Source organism: Chelon labrosus (assembly GCF_963514085.1).
Source record: "Chelon labrosus genome assembly, chromosome: 19".
NCBI lineage: Eukaryota > Metazoa > Chordata > Actinopteri > Mugiliformes > Mugilidae > Chelon > Chelon labrosus.
Window position 1 is genome coordinate 20732934 of NC_140352.1, and position 20768 is coordinate 20753701.

At 42.2% G+C, this 20768-nt stretch overlaps 2 protein-coding genes across 2 annotated transcripts; both read left to right on the forward strand.

The window, feature by feature from the left end:
* Positions 1 to 9914: 9914 nt before the first annotated feature.
* Positions 9915 to 13963, forward strand: LOC311504306 (pleckstrin homology domain-containing family A member 7-like; the record flags this gene model as incomplete). Its single annotated transcript, XM_084567325.1, has 8 exons — positions 9915 to 10053; positions 10703 to 11057; positions 11597 to 11656; positions 11775 to 11855; positions 12447 to 12599; positions 12700 to 12798; positions 13001 to 13109; positions 13836 to 13963. Exons 2-8 carry the CDS (start codon positions 10842 to 10844, stop codon positions 13961 to 13963), a joined length of 846 nt encoding a protein of 281 aa, XP_084423451.1. The 5' UTR covers positions 9915 to 10053; positions 10703 to 10841.
* A 201-nt stretch (positions 13964 to 14164) lies between these two features.
* Positions 14165 to 18981, forward strand: LOC311504013 (uncharacterized protein). Its single transcript, XM_084566955.1, has 8 exons — positions 14165 to 14269; positions 14351 to 14441; positions 14700 to 14755; positions 15204 to 15338; positions 15426 to 15809; positions 15970 to 16091; positions 16182 to 16291; positions 17314 to 18981. The coding sequence occupies exons 1-8, from the start codon at positions 14168 to 14170 to the stop codon at positions 18456 to 18458; spliced, it is 2145 nt and encodes a 714-aa protein (XP_084423081.1). The 5' UTR covers positions 14165 to 14167; the 3' UTR covers positions 18459 to 18981.
* The last annotated feature ends 1787 nt before the right edge of the window (positions 18982 to 20768 follow it).

Genomic DNA, 20768 nt, shown 5'->3' on the forward strand with positions numbered 1-20768 from the left:
GGAGCGCCAAAAAGAGCCACAGTAAACAACTATGCACAAGTCAAGCCAGTATTTCACACATTTTAACGGCTGTCATGTATGACTGATCCGCCTTGTGAAGAGGACACATATAGACATATTAATCCTGTGATTCACTCGAGCCCATGCTTCTTTATAAATGGATAAAAATGAAGTGATCTGTATTCAAATCTGTGATTTTTTAAAAGAAATAAATATATATAACATTTATGTTTGTCACTTACATTATTTACTGACAAAAAAGGCAACTATTAAAATTAATCCTGTTGTTAATCATGCTCACAAACTGCAGATCTGGCTGTTAAACTGTTACATAACTGCTTAAGTAGTAATGACAGAAGTTCAGCTACAACTACAACAATGTCTACAGCGTGCAACTTTACGTTAGCACTGAAAAGGGTACTATGTGTCTTTTTTCAGAGGTAAATGTGTCAAAAATGGTACTTGGACAGTAAAAACGCTATGTCATGGTTGACACTTTTTTAAAATCAAAGTAAAAATTAACAAAGGATGTGTAAAAATTAGAGTCCGAACTAAAACCAAGAACAAAAAAATAAATGAAATGTAAACATCTAATACCCCCAAACCCACGTGATTTTGATGTGCTACTGCAAAAAAGGGAGGCGTGTGCATTTCGGATCAAGTGGACTCCGGTCAGGGCGTAGAAGATATAACAAAGAGACTACTTATATAAATTTGAATATTTTAATTTGAACAAACTCCAGACACAACCTTTTCCTTCATTGTCAAGGACTACTGTGTATTGTCCGAAGAGAAATCAAAATTACTTGAATCCGTTTGACTCTATTTGACTCTTACATGCTCCTGTACTTACATAACTGTATGTATATTTAACCTGCATCCTGCTACAAGGTTAAATGTGGCAATTTATAGTCAGTGAGCGCTGCAGCGTTTGTGCATGACAGGTACAAACATCAATCGTGTATCCAAGAAAACAAAACTGGAGACGCATGATCCAAGACTAATCACTCCGAGAAAGCTGCGGCCTTACATGTTTGTATGTGCATGTGTGAGTTTATGCCAGGCATGCGAGTCAGTGGTAACTCTAAGCCTGTGTCATGAGCAAAGTGACATAAGCTATATAAGTGACACAGATAGAATGACATATAGATTCATGGCGCAGAGGGGGGTGGGGGGTCAGACTTTTCATGCCGCTGCGCGTTTTGCAAACAATACGCACTGAATGCAAGTGAATTCAAACTTTAAACTTCTAGAACACACCTAAACAATGTACTTCTCGATCATGCCTATGTTGCAATGAGGATTTATTCACAGCGTTATATACATCGGTTTTTCTCTCCGAGTCCTCACGACAGGATCCTCTCCTCAAATACAATTTATGATCTTCATGTGAACGCTTTTACGCAGCAGCTTGACGGTAGCTGCTTCTAAATTACATCTCCTCAGTGTGCTCCCGTGATATTACTCCCAGCTGGTCCAACACCACCCTATCGATGATATGCAGCGCTCATTTATTCTGACAGTATTCATCCCAGCAGACGTGCTGTCATGTAGCTACGGTCAATCTAGCGTGGCCTGATGGGAGCATCAGTTACATGTTGCTCTCTCTCTTTTCTTGCTGTATTTATAAGAGATTTAATGCACTGTCAGATCACATAGGTGAATAATATCATTGTGACATAGTAGCCATTGCAACTGTAACATAATACACGCATTGTTTTTTCATGCTTCTAGTTACTGGACAGTATGCTTCACAGGACACCTGACATGAAACCACATATCGTAAGGTAAAATTCAAATTATTTGTCATATTTCGTCTTGAACTGTCCTAGAACTGTTTCATTTATGTATAAACCTTACTGATAATGAAGAGAAATGCGTAACAGCATATTAAAAAGTATGTTTAGTTGTCGTTTTATTAACAAACAGGCTAAACTATGTCTGAGCTGAAGTGAATTTAAGAGGTAGTTGAAGGTTATGTATTTACAGTATTTCTGGCACGGAGTCAATGTTTGCCTTTGACATAGCAAGTTTAATGATACACAACATGTATCCCTGTATATTTAAGTCTACATTTACAGTGTGGATATGAGTGTGTGGGTATTTCCAGTCGTAGTTTCCCTTCTAAAGATTGTAGCAAAGCTGTGATTGACGGACTAGCGTTGTTGTAGAATATACCCAGAAGTACACCGATCAGGCATAGCATTATGACAGGAGAAGTAAATAACATTGACCATCTGGTGACAGTTCAATGTTCTGCTGGGAAACTTTTGGGCCTGGCATTCATTGGGATGTTACTTAGGCATGTTCCACCCACCTAGACCAGACCAGACACCCCCACCTCATAGCCATCCCCAGCAGGACCCCACTAACAATATTCTGTTGCCACACACCTCAGGACACCCTCAGAAGGTCCATGTCTATAACTGTTTTGTAGGCACAAATTAGACCTTCACAATATTAGGAAGGTGGTCATAATGTTATGTCTGATCGGTTTATGTAACCTTGACTAACTGAAACGTCCTTAATTCAGTAAAATATATATCGAAGGAACACTAACAGCGCTAACTTGTGTATTTTACTTTAAATACTTAACGCACATTTTCCACACCCAATCTGGACACCATCTACACCAACAAGCTAGTGAGGAGGGTAAATAGCATAAACAGAGACAACACACACACACCCAGGCCATGCCTTGTCTGAACTGATGCAATCCGCCAAATGGTTCAGGACAATAAGAGCCTGAACTGACAGACAGTCACTGAAAACCAGTATTTACCCCAGGGCTGTGGACTCCATCGCTCCCCCTCCTCCACTGAAGCACTGAAACATATACAGCACACGCAAACATAAACAAGGAATGCACTAAAAGCACTGTACCCTTCAGTCATGCTACCACCTTCACAATTTTTTATCATGCTACTTTAACTTTTTTTACATTATTCTGTCAGTGCTATTTTATTCACTGGGTGTATTAATTGTACTTTGAGGGCTTATTAATTCTACTTTTATATTACATTACTAGTACTACTTAGTTTTGTCTCGTGAAGACATGAGATTAATAAATAATTTACCCATTCTTCATTACTAAAGGCATCAACATCTGTCAGAATGGTTTGACTAGTTCATAGTAACATCAAAATGCTTTTCTGTTGAACACGAGCATGCCAATAACAACTGTACATTTACAAATTGAGTAAACAGCCCCCCCTGCTGGATTCTCGGTGTCAGTACACTACACAAGAGAGGACGGTCAACACACAGTATAGAGTGAGTGTATGCCGAAATGGATTTACCAACTCTTTATGTGACATGATCCCCATTTTATTTTTATGTATGTATTGTTGAAATGTGGAATATAAAAGATATTAAGACTTAATTTATTGATCAGTCAAATTGATCGATCACATCAAAGTTATATAAATTGTGATTAGGAAAGAAATGTTCAGTTGAGTTCAGTGGATAGAAAGAAGAAGTTAAACATATTGTAAGTAAATGTACACAACGTTTAGAAGTGAATATTAACCAGTTTCAAAATAAATTCTCCTTTATTTCAGTTACCTTCTGCTGACATGTGTCTGTGTTTGAAAATAACTACATTTCTCAGCAACCTTCTCAGAGACATCTGCGTGTGATTTATGTAGGTGGTTAATATATAACATGAATGTGGTATTATTTATTGATTTAACACTTTTGGGTGCACAGTACATTACAGGTTTATGTGGACGCCCATCCGTCCACGTTGAAAAAGAACTACGACTCCCATGAGCCCTGGAACAACTGCTCCTGCCTCTTGTATGTGAGTGTGATGCATGCTGTTTAGTGTGTAAAAGGAGATGATAGGCGGTCATGCAGCTGTCAGTAAACAAGTAAACAATTCTGTATTACGCAAGGCATCATACATGTTTGGTTTGGTTTCGTAACTGGTTGACCACCACTTGTCAACAGAAGCAGAAAAAGTAGTATGAAGATTACTATTAGTCAGTCTCTCTCAGGCCCCTACTTAGCAATTTCTTCTGCTTCAATGTGGCACTTAATGAATATTTACAATTTACAACTGTAGTATTTACAATTACTTACACAACTCTGAGTGTGTACAAAAAATATACTACAACTGGAATCTGGGACATGTTGAGTGTCATTTATGCAGTCGGATAATATAATATGAAGAAGATGACTTATCAAGTTAGGGGGGCCATATATTACAGGTTAATGTGGCTATGCACACTGTCAAAAACTCCATTTCCCATGAGCCTTAAAGACACTGCCTCTCATATGTGAACGCCTCACAGGTTGTAACAAGAGACAACAAGTAGCCATGCAGCTGTCAGTCACCAGGGCTGATTGTGTAGTGAGCTAAAAGGGAGGGGTCATAAATATCTGCTGGCAGACTGATATGTCCCCTGTGAGAACTGGACATCCTGGGCATTTGAGGTCATGACCTTCCTGGGCAAAAACCAAATGGCCCAGACATGTGAGACACTAATTATAAGACGGCATGAATACTATTTGGGTGTTGAGCAGCGCTTTGAGTGTTTTGCGGAGTGCCTTTTGTGTCGAGGTTGCAGGATTTTTGAACAACGGCATTTCTTATTTTTGTCACGCCTAAATACAGCACGCCACCAGTTAACCACGTTAAGCTGCTCTCCTGTGAGAGCAATATCAGACTTGACTTTCCCCCTGTCTTCCCAGCTCTTATCATACCACTTAAAATGCCTCTGATATCTTCCTCTTGTACTATAATAATGCCAGCTCTCCTGAGGCATGTGTAGCAGCCTGCTGTCGAGTGTCGGCTCTCACTTTTCCTCCGAGTGCTTTTCTTCCTGGCTACGTTTTGATATTAGTCATAACTTTAAATGCGCCGCACGCTTGTTTTCTTGCAGCTGGATTAGTCGAGCGCCATCTTTCATGCAAGCGGAGTGCATCTGGAGGCCCTTCGCTTTCTATCTCGAGCGTGTTTGAAGAACTCCACGAGACGCTGACTCAGCACGGCAGAAAATCTAAATAAGACCCCACCATCTGGGAAAAAGCTTCTACCTAATTGTGCAAACCTTTCAAGTCTAGACAGGCTAATTATAAGACAATAGGATGCCGCCTGATATTTTAATGCAGCATCATCTGAATGTCTGGTCCTCACAATATGGTTTTCAAGGATTTTTAAATGAATTCTCTGAATCTTTAACTTTTTTTTCACACCATTTTCCTTTTAATTTGCCTCTCAAGTGAGTTATGTTAAATTAAAGCGCTTATACAGCTTAATTTGCAAAACCTGAAAGCCGTGACTCTCAGTTGTCTCGCCTAGCCCTTCATTCTCTGAATGGTTGGCCCTTTATCAAGTGTGATACTTTAAGAGTGGCATCCAAATCTCTAATTGTCACAAAGCTACACTGAGAATTTAACTAATGCAGAGCAGAAGAATGAGAAAACAGCTGTTTTACTGTAAATTCTTAGGTCACAAAACCCACATGCAGCAGAAGACAGAGAGGCTGTCAAGGGCAGAGTGAGAGGGAGGGACACTGAAGAAGAAGAAGGAGAAAAAGGAGAAGAGGGGGAAGGAAGAAAGAAGGGGCTCACAGAGAGTGCACTGTTAGAGGACAGAAAAGCAGACTGAGTGTTAACAGCCAGCGTAGGTAGAGAGCCGGACAGACCGCCGCTACAAGTCAGAACGGAGTGAAACAGTCAGCAGCCGAGTTGGAGATTCACACGTACGAGTTGAGAAGTGGTGTACGGCAGAAGAGTGTTTGGGCAACAGGCGCCGGTGGCAGCCAGGAAGAAGGCAGCCAAGCCTGAGGAGATGCTGTGAGGGAGCGTGCCAAGTGATGGAGCTTAAAGCAGCCAGCAGGCGAGCGCAATTAGTCAGGTACGGCAATATGGCATCTTTATTATGATTTATTTCTCATGTGATTATGGATATTTCACTAGTTATTGTTTCAAAAAGTACTTGTCACGCACACACACAAATATGTATATATATAATTTTTCTTTTATAATTGTTTTAGTCAGCAGAAATCCTGTTGCTCAAGGTTAACAATGTTGTGAAGCAGCGTGGCTGATGTGATGTATTATCTGTAGCTGAAGCATTAAAGGCCCACTGGGGGACTTTTTTCAGCTATGCCAAGCTCTGATTTCCCAGCTGTAGTTACCAAATGAGTCTTATATCTTATGAAAGCTGCTGCTGCATTAATGCTTGTATCAGCGTTAAATGTGCTGCACACAACAATCCCGTGTCCTCATCTTAACCAGCCAAACGAGTGGTGGAGACGACGGCTTACGTCACCGCTTCACTTTGCAAGGCCAAACGAATTTTGATGATTTAGTTGACATCAAAAAGGACAAGAATGTGTGAGACATGCAAATGTTTTTTTTTCGTACAGAGAGAGAAAGGATTATTTTCCGGGCCCGTGTATTCAACATGCTCTGTGTCCAACTTCACATGATGCCTCAGAGTGGTCGGGCATCACAAAGCGCACTCTGTGTTGTGCACAGACCCACCGTTTGTCCTCCCCTACATCCCTCTTTAGCATTTTAAGTCTTCTCCTCTCCAAGCAAGTGACCCCCACTGATTAAGGAGGAGATTTTCCAAATATTTCACAACACCCACGTAACCCCCAGCGGCTATGGAGTTGTTAGTCTCTGCTCTCATCCCTTACAAAGACTTGATTGTTTTCTCTCATTTACTCCGTGTGTCAGTGGTTGGGGATTGTGGTGATGCTGACATAGACTGTGGACAACAAACCATGTCAAAACCTCTGGGTCAGCCACGAGTGCTTGTGGTGGTGCAGCTCATGATACTTATTTCCGAAATCTTCAAGTTCATCTGTATTTCTGTTTTTTTCAAGGTCAATAATAAGCCTATGTTTAGATTGTCTGTAAAATAACACGTGTTCCTTGAATTAGCTCATGAATAGCTTTAAAGCTACGGTACAGAATTTTTGCCCCCCCCCCCCCCCCCCCCCCCCTTCAGGCAGTGAGGGTAATTGCACAAATGCTCTTGACACATGCGTAGGATGTATGCCTACAGTCCTACAGTTGCTTCTCTTCTTTCAGTCCCCTCCAACGAGGAAAAGCAACAGTCTGCCATATTTGTTGTTGCTAGCAACTTTGTTCGTTTCCTTTCCTTTTATGTACTAAAATCCTTCCTCTGAATGCCGAGGTTCTTTGGTTTTTGATTTGGAGTGTTAGAATCTTCTTGGACGTTTCTTAGGTTTCTTAGGACATTTTTTTTTTTCTTCCTGACCTCCAGCGACAGTTAAGTCACGGAACCCAAGTTACATTTGTAACTATCATTTAGCCGTTTCTACTACAGTTGCTTCCCTCTGCAGCTCTGGAAAGCCAATCATGGCCAATCAGTGTTGCCACAAAAACATACTTAATACTTTGTTGTATTGCGAAATGAATAAATAAATTAGCTTAATCACTAATTTGGTAATTTGGTAATGCCTCCAATGAAATAATGAACGTTTTTACCATAGCTTCAAATTCTTAAAAAGATACATCTAATCATCTTAGGCACATACTCCAATTCTTTAATCTTGTAAATCCTGACCAAAATGACATAAATTCCCGTATTCATATATTACTGTTCAGTAATAACAGTTTACAAACAAAGATGGATAGAAGGTGCAGATGTAAGAAATCAATGACTGCAGACCCAAATATTCTGATGATTCCTTAAGTATGACAGAACAACACAAGCCTCTGACAGTCCCACCCCTGATCTTTACGCATTTGTCTTCCACATACCACTTCACTTTCCCTGCACCATGCTCTTTTATTTTGGTTTTCCGTCCCCCACACAGTCCACGCTGCAGCACGGGACATATTTCAAATCTCGTCTCTCACACCAGCCCGTCCCTGCTGCCAGATTGGTTTTCACACAATCCCGGGCCCCTCCCTGCTACCACGGCGACGCAGCTGTCACCTGTCAGTTTCATGGCGGGGATGCGCACCGGCCTGTTATGGCTCAGAATAGAATTGTGGGAGAGTTTAGCTGGAAGTGCGAGAGAACAACACAGAGTCTCCGAGGGAATGAGCAGTTGACCAGGAAAAAAATCTCAACTATATAGGAATGTGGCATGTGTGCGTTCGGAGGTTACAGGGTGCTGTTCGTGGGAGTGACTGACTGCTTCTACAGAGAGATTCTGGTTCACGTGGTATCGGTAAGGCCTCATGTCTTAGCCGTTTAAGTGTGTGTCCTGGCTACTTCACAGAGAGGTGTTGTACAGTACTGGATGTGATTCATATTTTTTGGGATTTCTGTAGTATTCAGGATTTAAACTATGATTAATACAGATTTCTTTTTAGATATTTTAGACATATGACCTGAAATATAGATTTTTGTTTAACTTTTTTGTGCACTTCTAACTGTTTTTGTGACATTATCTTCTATCTTTTTTTTTTTCTATTAACTTTAATGAGTGGATTTCTTTACATGCAGAATGGATGACCAAGACAGAGTAAGCCAAGCGTCCAGCGTGGCCACAATTTCCTACTTTCCTGTCACAAAGGTTTGTTTCCGTGGGTGCATGACTGACCTACTCTGACACTGTTTATACATAAATATGTCTACACTGATGTACGATTCCTTCTTCTGTTAACAGGAAGGTGATGGAAAGTTGCAAACATTTGGCAAAAGATGCCAGGCTGCCAAGAGAGACCCCAACTGCTCAGTGGTCATCAGAGGGTGGCTCAACAAAAAAGTAACGTTGTTTAATAGCCCAATCAAGAAATTACACCTTCATCCTTGCATGCGGAGGAGTGTGTGATTGAGTTAAGCATGGAGCAGACTGTTATAATGAATTGTCCCTCTGCAGGATAGCTCTGGATTGAAGCTTTGGAAGAGAAGATGGTTTGTCCTCTCCAACTACTGTCTGTTTTACTATAAAGGTAGGAAACACAGTTGAAAGCTGAGCACTTTGTCCAGATAAAATTCTGAGCTCTGAATGTACAACAACGGGTCTTTTCTTTTGTTGGCTTCTTTCTCATTGTCCCTCAGACAGTAGAGAAGAATCTGTGCTGGGCAGCATCCCACTCCCGAGCTACAAAATCCTTTTCTGTACACCTCGGGAATGCAAGAACAGAAAGTTCACCTTCAAGGTACACCATAACGTTATTCAAGATTATTAAAATAGAAGCCGTTATCTGGTTGTGTATAGGTATAGAGTTTAAGATAAATGAGTCAAATTGTGAAAGCTTTCTACAGAAATATATATGCACATAACTATTTATGAATAATGTCTAGGTGGTGCACCAAGGAATGCGCTCTTACTACTTCAGTGCAGACACTCAGGAGGACATGTTGGGTTGGGTTCGAGCCCTCAGTCAGTCTGCAGCAATGGAGCCTGAGAGCTCAATGAACAGGTACTGTAAAGGAACTGAACTCATTGTGTATAGGAGCTTTGAGAGACTGAATATTAACCCGTCTTCACAACTTTCTCTTTTGCATCTCTGACCCTCTAAGGCGTTGCTCAAGTTATCAGGATTTTACACAGATAGGTGGCAGCAGCGAATCTGTGGACTTTCCCAAATCGCCGTCTGATGAAGAGGGTCTCTCCAGAAAACACAGGCACGTCAGCAGGACTCTGAGCGAACCGAGTCAGCTAAGCGGTGGGAGGATGGGGATGTCACAGTCGGAGCACAGGGAGAGGCGGAGTGGACGTCAGAGAAACAGCAGGTTGTCAAGTCATCTGCGTGCGTGACTGGCACATCCCAGTGGTTTGCTTGAAGGCAGCAAAAATATCAGGGAAAGGTCCTAAATTTGCATTCTGCGCTGCTTTCCCCTGGTGTCTCCGCAGCCCTTCAAACAGAACACCCAGCCCCCTCGGTCGACACTCACCGCCGCACACTGAAATTATGGGAACAGGGTCTTTGACCTCGAGAGGTCAGCTGGGATCACGACCTCACACGCCAGTGGGAAGGGTTGACATTCGACCACACGATGACCTGGTCGTGATTCCGCAGACTCTGTACTACGCACCTGCCTCACCCAAGCTGGAGTTCAAATCCACTCCTACTACTCCAGTCACAGAACGGTGGCAAAGTCTGAGCAAGGTCAGGACTTGTCTTATTGTACAAAGTATTTTCCAATAGCCTAGATTCACCATGTAGCATAATACTGAACATTATACTCTACAATAAGTCTCTTATTTAATCTAAAAGTGTAGGTGCTACAAAATAAGATTAATTGATTTTATTTATAGTAAAAAGTAGGTAGTTCCTTTAATTATTTCAGTTCTTTAATTGTATTTAAACATAGTGTAAAAGATACCAAGGTACAAGTATTTCCTCTCTCTTTTTTGTCTCTAGTGTGTCTCATAACTACTTCATTTTCTTATGAATGGGACTTTGAATGTATTATACAAATTAGCTCTATTAGTTTTTGCTTCAGAAACACACATGAAGCTATTTTTTTTGTCTCATAGATTGCTTTTTATAGTCTACTGTTGTGGAAATTGTGTATAATATATTCTCTGGCTCTATAGCACATTCAGATATTGCCATATCATCTGTAACTTGTTTAATCTTTTTAGCAAATAGCTTAAATAGAGAGCGGGGGAGGAAAGAAAGTGGGCAAAGGGGATGTGTAAAGTTGCGTAATGTTTTTTTTGGGACTCATATTATGGATTAAAAAGCATGCCTCTCCAACTTGCAATTTTGTGTCAACAAGTCATTCTCTCTTTATCTTGTTCTTTGTTTACAGCCTGTACCTACATATGGTTCTGTCCATCATACACCAAGTGGGCGAAGAGCTTTGGGAAAGGTGAGAATGTACTGACGTTAAACAGATTCACAAAACATCTTAGTTAGCGCTGAGCACAGCTACTGAGTATGAACATACAATGGTTATTGAGTTAAACATCACTAATAACATGGGTTTCTTGTGTACATGCTGTTTCTTCCTTCAGAGCTACTCTACGGGGGCACAAGCAGATTTACTGCCCCCTTTGCCCCCCTCATCGAGGGCAGCACATGCTCCCCATCCACCACACCACCACCACCACCACCATCACCATCACCCCAGCCATTTATCTGTTTGTGTGCTACCGCCAGCTATGGTACAGCCCTGCCCGCTGAGCTGCGCTGTGTGCTCATTTGTGTGGTACAGCTTGGTGAATTGTGTTGCAGTGTTCTAGATTTAAATTCATTTAACTGCGCAGGCTTTTAACAAAGGGACTTTAACAGTATTGAAATCTGTGATGTCCTGTATTGTTATGTGTATGTCACTGTTTTATATTGACACTAATTATTATTGTGCACATTTTTGTTACTAATAAATTACATGTTGTTGTGTTTAATTTTACTTTTACAGCTGCAGTTGTGACATTCATATTGTGTGTTTTGTCTGTGACGAGTACATGATTATGCTACTGTGCATGTAATGACTAGTACAGTTTTAACATGCAAGCACTAACGTTAAAGCAATAACCTGCTCTTAATACCATAAATATATATTCACTTTGGTGGGAATATTATTTCATTAAAGAAATATCCTAGAAACACGTATTCACATCTTTAAGCTTACGCTAAATGCTCCTGAAATGGAAGAAACAGTGCCAAAAAAGTGCTATTAAACAAAACAATGATACTTTTTCAGGGCCCAAAACCTGACCCAAGGGAAATGCCACCAATCCGGCCTCTTGAAAGTGAAGCAGATGTGAGTATTCATAATTTAGCTACAGTGCGTGGATCTTAGTCACAAGAATAAGGTGTAGCATTAAGATTAATTCCGCATCTCTTCTTGAGTAGTCATGAGTTTGAGTTTCCCTCTTCAGGCCGTGCTGACGAGGCTGTGTGGGTGTGATAAGCTGCTGCAGTCTCTGTCTGTAGAACTGGCCCAGCTGCAAATGGATAAGGTCAGTAATTAAAAAAAAAAGAAAAAAAGAAGTCTGCAAATTTAAGGCTATTTAGAATGCCCAACCAATACATTCAGTTTTTAAATGCTAATGTGCTGCACGTATAGATGAGCTGATGGTTTGTACAGTGATTTGTTGGGTACCACTGGATTGTAAAACTTACAATAAAGCAAACAAAACGTTATCTCAAAAATGTATCTCCAGCTTTTGCACAAATTTTAAACATAACTGAAGAGGTATCCTCAGATTTTTAAATGGAAGTTTTTTGGGAAATACATTTATAAAATAACATTCATTAATACACAGGATTAGATGTTACAATCCCTTGTGCCAAGATCCCAGGCAAAACACATTTAGAGGCCCTGTCCAACTGAGAAACCCTAACAAACCTACGGTCATGTGATATGATGATTAACCTACAATCTACATGAACTAAATAAGTGCTGCTGGCTTGTAGGCCCACAGAGCAGCAGAGGACACTTCAAACCTTGTGAAATATAAGCTAACTAAATGCTAGGCTGTACACTGTGGCTTTCAAATATAACAGTAACAGTAAAAAATGTAAAATCTAAACTTATGTTCTTGCTGCAGGACAGTGTCCAGTGTGCATTAGAGGTGTCCAGGCTGCAGCTGGATGAGTGGAAGAGCCAAGGGCCCCGGGCCCATGAAGAAGCACTGACCCAGAAGGCTTTGCTCCAAGAAGAGTTGGTCACAATCCGGGCCAGAATGTGTGACGTATCACTGGTGAGTGACAAGACCGAACAGTTTGTTGTGATCACAGCGAGAGATAATTCTTGTGTTGGTTAAGTTTAACATTCACAAATCCTCTGATCTTTACATTCAGGAAATGGAGCAGGTATGGAGTCAGTATGAGAGAATGGAGAGTGAACTGTCTGTTATCCGTTCACACCTACAGCACATCTGCAACTTTGGCATGCCGCAGGTATTTGGAACTCATGAGCCAGATGCATATTAACCTTGATTCACATGTGTACCGCATCCACTACAAGTTTATCTCTGGGTATGCCCATCCATACATGTGCATGCGTAGTGCTGAACCATGACCTTGAAGCCACCAGTGCCTTTCCACCCATCGTCATGTTGTTGCTGGAAGGTATCTCATGAGTCACTTTCTATCTTATCAGGAGCAGTCTCAGGCTCAGAGAGAGCTGTGGATGATGGAGGACATCCTCGCTGGACTGAAGGTCAACAGGGATCACTTCCGCTTCCTGCTGGGACTACAGAGACACCACAGTAAGGATCAGCTGCTCCTGCTCCTCTTTTCTCTCAATCACAAACAGTAGAGTTATACTTGTATTCGTTTTATTGTTTCTTGACTGACACAAAACAAAATCACAGACTATAATTTCAGTAAATACTCAAACATGTAAAGGGTTGCATTTATGTAGCTCTTTTATCCCAGTTGCTTTTCAATTTTCCCTTTCATTCCAACCATCGCCACACACACACACACACACACATACCCATGCCGTGAGGTTCCATGCAAGATGCTGGCCCAACCATCAGGAGCTAGTTGTGACTCAGTGTGTTGCCGTACATCGACATGTGGACAGGAGGAGCAGGGGATTACACCACCAACCCTGCGATCAGTCCTGGACATATGTACAACATGATATGAATTGTTTAAATGACCACATCTTGTGAATCAAGCCACGTAGTGACTTAACTAATTCTGTTTTCAGCACATTAAACCAAGTATTTCCCTTGATAGTTTCACAATGCAGCATTTTACATAAAAATGCACTGTATCATTTCTTCATTTTTTTTTTATCTTTACTTTACAAGGAGTGAACAGATGTGACATTATGTGCATTTTGTTTTAGAAAAATCCGAACACTTACTCCTTTGTGCCACTTGGGGACACCACTGTGTAAAGTTTCCTTGTCCATCTTGATTATGCTCATGAAACCTGACAGTGAATGAACAACACTTTGACCTTTTTCTGTCCCCCCCCCGCAGTGTTCCAGTCCTCAGCTCCACATCCCGGATCTCCTGGCTCTCCCACAGAGAGAGGCTTGCCAATGGTAAAACTCCTGTCCATTGTTCAATTGTCAAGGGAACGGTCGTCCACTCAAGGCGACAGTTAAAATCAATTTGCTGTCATCTGCTGACTTGACCTTTGAGCCCACACGTGTTTTCTTAAAATAGTATTCATGATATTAGGAAAACTGTGTCGAGAGTACAACAGGATCCCCAGAGGGCAGCGTTTATTTCAGAATGGCACTGATGCAGTGGGCTCGCCCGTCAAAAGTTTACAGTTTCGTCCTTTGTGACTGTGATCCCTGCAGGACATGGAGCAAGAGCCACCAGTCCGCCCTCCATTACCCCAGGAGCTACAGGAAAGTCACCCGACCAGGGACCAGGGCCATGACTGGACAGAGTCACCATATGAGGTGAGACATAGTGGCACAGTCAGTGATGGACACAATCAGATTTGACAATGGCTTTAATGTTTTTCTGTGCCTATGTTTCAGGGCGTCTACAGCCACGCTGTTGATCCTGTACGCAGAAGAGGAAATAGCCAGCCTGACCTCCTTAATGTGAAAGCACACAGAGACGCATCCGGTTGGCACACATATGCTCAATACAAATAGAATAAATGAAAGGAGTGCTAGAAATACACTGTGCTGTACATCAATATTATGTGTCATGTAGATTATTAATAGCTTTGATGGGCATTGTATGCAAAATGTTGTTAGTCACCCTATGGCTTTGTTCTGCCTTCCACCCTCATATTAGTCCCTCTTCCTGTCACTCTCCTTCCACTAATCCACTCTCATTCCCTCTATCTTCTTCGTTTCTCTATTTTTATTCCATCTTTAGAATTCCAGTCTGGTTCAAAGTGGATCCCACCAGACACAACCAACCAATCAACCAAGGTTTGATTCTTTCGCAATTTCCCATATGCTGGTATGCAGTGTGGTCCAAAACCGTCCAAATATAGAAGCAGTCAAAGCTGATTTTTCCTCATTGCAATCACAGCCAAATTCCAATTCTTTGATTCTCTCATCTGCCTTGCAATTAGGGCATGTTGCTGTGCCTGTTTTAGGCGAGAGGGGGAGGTAGAGGCTCGTGTCTCGATACAGGCTCGGTCTTCTCGCTTCAGCCACCCAACCCCCCTTTCTCACGTGCAGTCACACACGCATATATATATATATATATATATATATATATATATATACATAGTCATAGCAGGCAAGCAGCCATACAGGTTCTGCAAAAACAGAATCATCTCATCAATCCTGACTTTTGATTTTGGCTTGATGTGTTTGTGTGGTGCAGTGTTCATAAATGACACACAATCTAAAGAGCTTATGTCTTTTCTAGAAGATGAAGATGAGTGAAGAGGAGCAGATTGAGAGGATAAAGAGGAATCAGGAGAGGTTGACCAATAAAAAGAAACCTCCCATACCTGCTCCAAGTGCCCATACCCAGGGTCAAAGTTCAGAGACACGAGAGGAGGTTAGCCGGATCATTAATTAGTATAACTGACTGAATCACTACATTATGTTGTTTACAGATACACATTTACTAATCCGTCTTCCTCAGACTCCTTTTCCCTTAAGGGTGACACGAGTTGTTACGGCTGTGCTGCCCTCCTCACTCGTGGCCAGACGGGTTTCCGTTGAGGATCCCCCGGCTGAACTTGACACTCCACTTCCCGAACAGATCTCACCTGAGATGCCGCAGAGACCGGACGAGCAAAGCAAAAAGCTGTTGAACAAACCACCCAGGCGGCTATTGTTGGAGAGCGCAGGTCCAAACCTGTCCTTGGTAGACATGCACCAGGACCAGCCCGTCAGAAAAACAAGCAGACAGCAAGGGTTGTCCAGGAAGTCCATTGTGAGCAAGGCTGAGGGTTCGGAGCCCTCAAGCAGTCAAGTGCAAGACCAAGCAAATTTAGGAAACGGAAGTGAAAGCGCAGACATCAGGGTAAGAAATAATTAAATAAAATTTATGCTAAGTAGAATGGTGATTCCTTCGCATTATTTCCTATAATTATTCCTGTATTAAAAGATGATGAATTGCATTGATATCCTATTAGGTGAGGCCATAGTCATGTGCGCATTTTGTTGCAAAACTACTTGAACAGGCAGATGAACGGTCTTCTGCCCTCCTGGCCCGGGACATGGACCCTGACCTCTGTCTGACCCCTGAACAGCGAGAGGCTAAGCTACGGCGGGTGGAACGAATACGGGAGAGAGTCATACGGAGGTGGGATTAATTTTTTTTTTTTTTAGTTTGGTTTGTGTGTGCATTGTGTAAATGAGAGTCTCTAAAAAGTGGTTGTTGTCTATCTATCAGCGCAGCCAGAGAGAGCGCTACTACACACAATCACCTCCCACTGAGGGGACAGGGGAAGGACGCTCACCGGGTGCCCCCTGACACAGCTAGAAAACAAAGGATGAAAGCAGGTACTTACAAATAAGTCAAGCATTGTGTTTCAGCTGCCACTACGTTAGATACACAACTTAAAACTAATGCCATCTAACATGACACTCCTGCACTAAACCTTAGCTTCATGGCTGTTATATTGTTCAGTTTACGTTGAGACAGCATCAGAAAGGTGATAATTCAACGGCATGATCACTTTGGAGTATGTACACCTATCAGCCACAACATTAAAACCGTTGAAGTACAGTAGAAGTAAATAACATTGACCATCTAGTGACAATACAATGCTGGGAAATGTTTAGACCCGGCATTCATGTGGATGTTACTTAGACATGTAGCACCCACCTAGACCAGACCAGACACCCCCACCCCATAGCAATGACACTCCTTGATGGCAGCAGCCATCCCCAGCAGGATGCAGCCTGACACAGGCACACACACAAAAACGCTTTAGGGACAACTCATAAAACATGAAGAACAGCACAAGGTGTTGACCTGGCCTCCAAATTCCCTAGATCCCAAACTGATCAAGTATCTGTGGGATGATCCACAGAGGCCCCTCCCCTCAACCCACAGGACTCAAAGGCCCCCACTAACAACATTCTGTTACCAGACACCACAGGACACCCTCAGAAGGCCCGTGTCCATTCTCTGATGCAACTGTTTTGGAGGCACAAGGGAGACCAACACAATATTAGAAAGGTGGTCATAATGTTATGCCTGATCAGTGTAGTCAAAAGAACAGAAGCATGTGTCAGTACAACAACAAAAATACAACAAGACAATTCAATAGTACTACATACTGCAGCCTCCAAAATGAAAACATAATTGAATCATCAGCTTTCTTTGTTGTTTTCTACCAACCTTCATGGAGCTAAGATTTAGTTCAGGGCTGTTATATTAGAATGCATTTGTTTTCTCTAGTGTAGCTAATGAAGTTGTTGTTGAGTGTAAATGCAACAGTAAGGTTGCAGTTTAACCCATTCCTTGGTAAATACCACTTCACTAAGTGATAAAATCCTGCCTGGTTTCCTGTTTTCAGGCCATGAGTCTTACGATGGCTATGGAAGCCGTGGAGATGACCTCAGAAGTTCCGTAGAACCTCTGCTTTCTAGTGCACCATCTCAGGATGAAGAGGAAGAACATCGACATGTTAACACATCTAAAAGTCAGGCCCAGTCTGTGAACAGAACACAGCAGAGTGGGAGACCAGGGGTTACTAAAACTAAAATCAAACGTCCAGATTCACCGTATCACATCTCATCCATCACCGTCTACCAGAAAGATGGAGGCAAAGGATTTATAGGTTGCAAGAGTGACGAGCATAAAAAGCTTGAAGAACACTCAGCTGATGATAAAGAAAGCAAGTCCTCTGATGTGAGAGCCAAGTGGTTCCTTTCTACCAACCAGTGGCAAGAGTTCATACCTTTGCAGATTCCTGGTTTAGAAGAGGGAGCTGACATTGACAACCAAACGGACTGCACTGATGACAACACTGATTCCAATGAAATATCCTCAACAATGAGTGAAAGCTTGGAGAAAATGAAGGAGAACCATTCTCTCTTCTATAAGATTGCATGCGACATCAGTATTTCAGACTCAGACATAACAAAGAACGACGGGAATTCAAATGCTGCAACACCATCCAGACCAGAAGAGGATGTACTGTTGATCACTGAATCTGTGCCAGGTGAAGTGAGTAGTACTGTTGGGACATCATCTGACCAAGAGAGCAAAGACTCTACTCAACATTTGCCATCAGATAATACAGCTGATATCAAACCCCAAGATTCAACAGTGGAAATCCAAGACAAAGAAAAAGAGGCGAGTGTTCATGAACAGACCGCTCCAAGAGAATGCAAGGACAACTCGAGGCCAGAAAGTGAGCAGGAAGTTATGGAAAGTATTGATGGAGCTCAGGTTGAGGGCGTTGATCAGTGTGCAAAGACAACGGAGGAACACGGTGGGCCGAAAGAGTCTGGAGACAGGAAGGAGGACCAAGAGAGATCTGGAGAGAGATCTGGAGATTTGAAGAAATGCACTAGCTTAAGTGATGAGAACAGTGAAGAAGAACGTGGTGACAAGCTTGCCGTCACTCTAACCAGCTCTGCGTGCAATGGCAGAGGTATGAGCCGGAGTGCCTCTTTTGGAAAGGCAAGAGTAACAGTGATAAGGACAAGTTTGTAGAAACAAGAACAGATACTGTAAGGAGCTTAAGTGAATGAACTCGAGAAGGACAAGAACAGTTCAGTGATTCATTTTGATAGAAAATGGCGGACTTTAGCTGACTGAAGGAATTTGGACCTAACGTTGAGTTGTAATTGTATGATGGGAACATACACATACACATAATCTTCTGTAAACTTGAACATTTCCTTTATTCATAATATGTAGTTAGACACTGATGCAGATAGAATGGAAAGTCTTAATATTTCATCAAAAAAACCTATGTATTTAAGTATAGTTGCTATCAAATACATGCCCAGTACTTCAGGTAAACACGTTTATTCCTCTCCGAATATGCACCTATCCAACTTTAGATGACTGCTGCGTTTGGTAATCCACTGTAACCGAATGTGTTTTGTATCTCAGATATCCTGATTAATAAACATGTTGTGTCCTACACCAAGTCACGGACTCCTGCGTTACATGTGCACCATTCATGTTGAATCCACCCCCCTTCAGTGAAGGTCCCACGGGTGCTCGGGCGCTGCTCTCCGAGGAGACCTGATGCAGAATTGCATGGAGCCGCTGAAAATGCCTTTGTCACTTTAAATCCTTGCGGTGTCTCAGTCGATGACATCATTGTCTGAGAACACATTACATCACCCCTTCCCAGGCTCCCTCTCTTAAAGACAGCACCACCTTATGTTTACTGAGCAACACACACACACAGCCAGACCTACTGATCTGTTTACAAATGTGCTTTCAATATCAACATGCATATTAACAACTGAGATTACATTTATGTATGGGCTGCTGAATCTATTGTGTGCTGGATTGAGGATTGAGACCATAGATATGGTTCACAAATGGATCAAAATTTAATTTTAAATGTATTCTTGCCATGATTTAATATCACTGACATGCAATCCCAACCTCATAAGAAGCATTAAAGCATTCTTGAATACATTTTAAGAGTTATTGCTATATATTGCAGCAGGATAGGGAAAGTGTGATGCTCAGTGTGTGAGTAGTTGTGTGTTTTATGGAGGGTTTTTCCATAAAACCACTGCATATAATGCAGAACTGACAGATTAACCCGTTATGGCTTAAATTATTAGAATATATGTTGCATGAGGTTTTCTAAATTGTGTCCTACAGTGCACAAGTCTGGCTTTTCTCTTTGCAAAACAGTTTATTAATGTCAAAATAATTGGCATGCTGTTCGTGGAGCACACTGTATTTCTATTAAAGTGGCGGATTTCAAAAAAATAAGGGCAGGGCGCGCCGATTGTCAAGGAAATGGTGAGTTATTGTGCTCTTGTCTCAGATATACACACACGCTGGATAATTAATCAGGTGTTTGATTGGCCTGTGAGTGCGCGCGAGTGCGCGGCGCGCGCGTAAATCACAGAGATGCGGAGAATGCTGAGAGAATGTTTCTTTAAGACCCATTACCTTCCAATCCGACGGAGGGGGAGTCTGTGCTAAGGTGGCGTATCGTCTCTCTCGCCCCCCCTTCCTCGCCGTTTACATGTGGGAAAAGAGGGGCCGAAATAAAATTTGAAAAAAAAAAAAAAAAGGAACACGCACAGGGAGCGCTACTCCGGTTTTGGATGAGGGGGGCTCGCACACCGAGGCAGGATCCGCAGAGATGGAGCTGAGGAATATTTAACGTCAAACATGGACACTACAGGCTCCCCCCGATGACTGTGGTAAGGATGCAACTTCACACCGCCCCATCGCAACCCAGTTTCCATTCAGAAGCGGGTTGATATTCGTCGAAAGATGCAGGAGAGAAAATGTGCATGCGCTAATTTGACGATAAATGCATGTGTGCGCACAGGCGTGGAATAGGATGTCTAACGTTATGTAGCGAAAGATTGGGGGGGTTGTATGTGTATGGGTGTGTGTGTATATATGTGTGTGTGTGTGTGTGTGTGGAGGGGGGAGGGGGTCAATTTGAATAGAAGCATATAGGCTTATATTAGGTAGACTAATAATGCTTGCTGACTGTCAGTGTCAGGCATTGACAGGTGTGTTGGCAGCACACAGCACGATTTATTTAGGGCGCGCTCGCTCGCTCCCGTTTGCATACAGTTAGGTGAAGTGATAGCTACTTGAGGGAGAGAGAAAGAGAGAGAGAGACCTCATAAGATCATAAGATGCCACTGTATATTGGCCTACTATGTGTTGCTTGTAATTGTAATTAATCATGGCTGAAACTAAGCTCTTTGCCGTTGGGGGCTTTGTAGTCAAACCACCCAGTTCGTCTCTCTGCTGTCACTGGGCTCGCTTAGAATTCTATAATGTCTGGAAGAGGCTGGCCCTTTT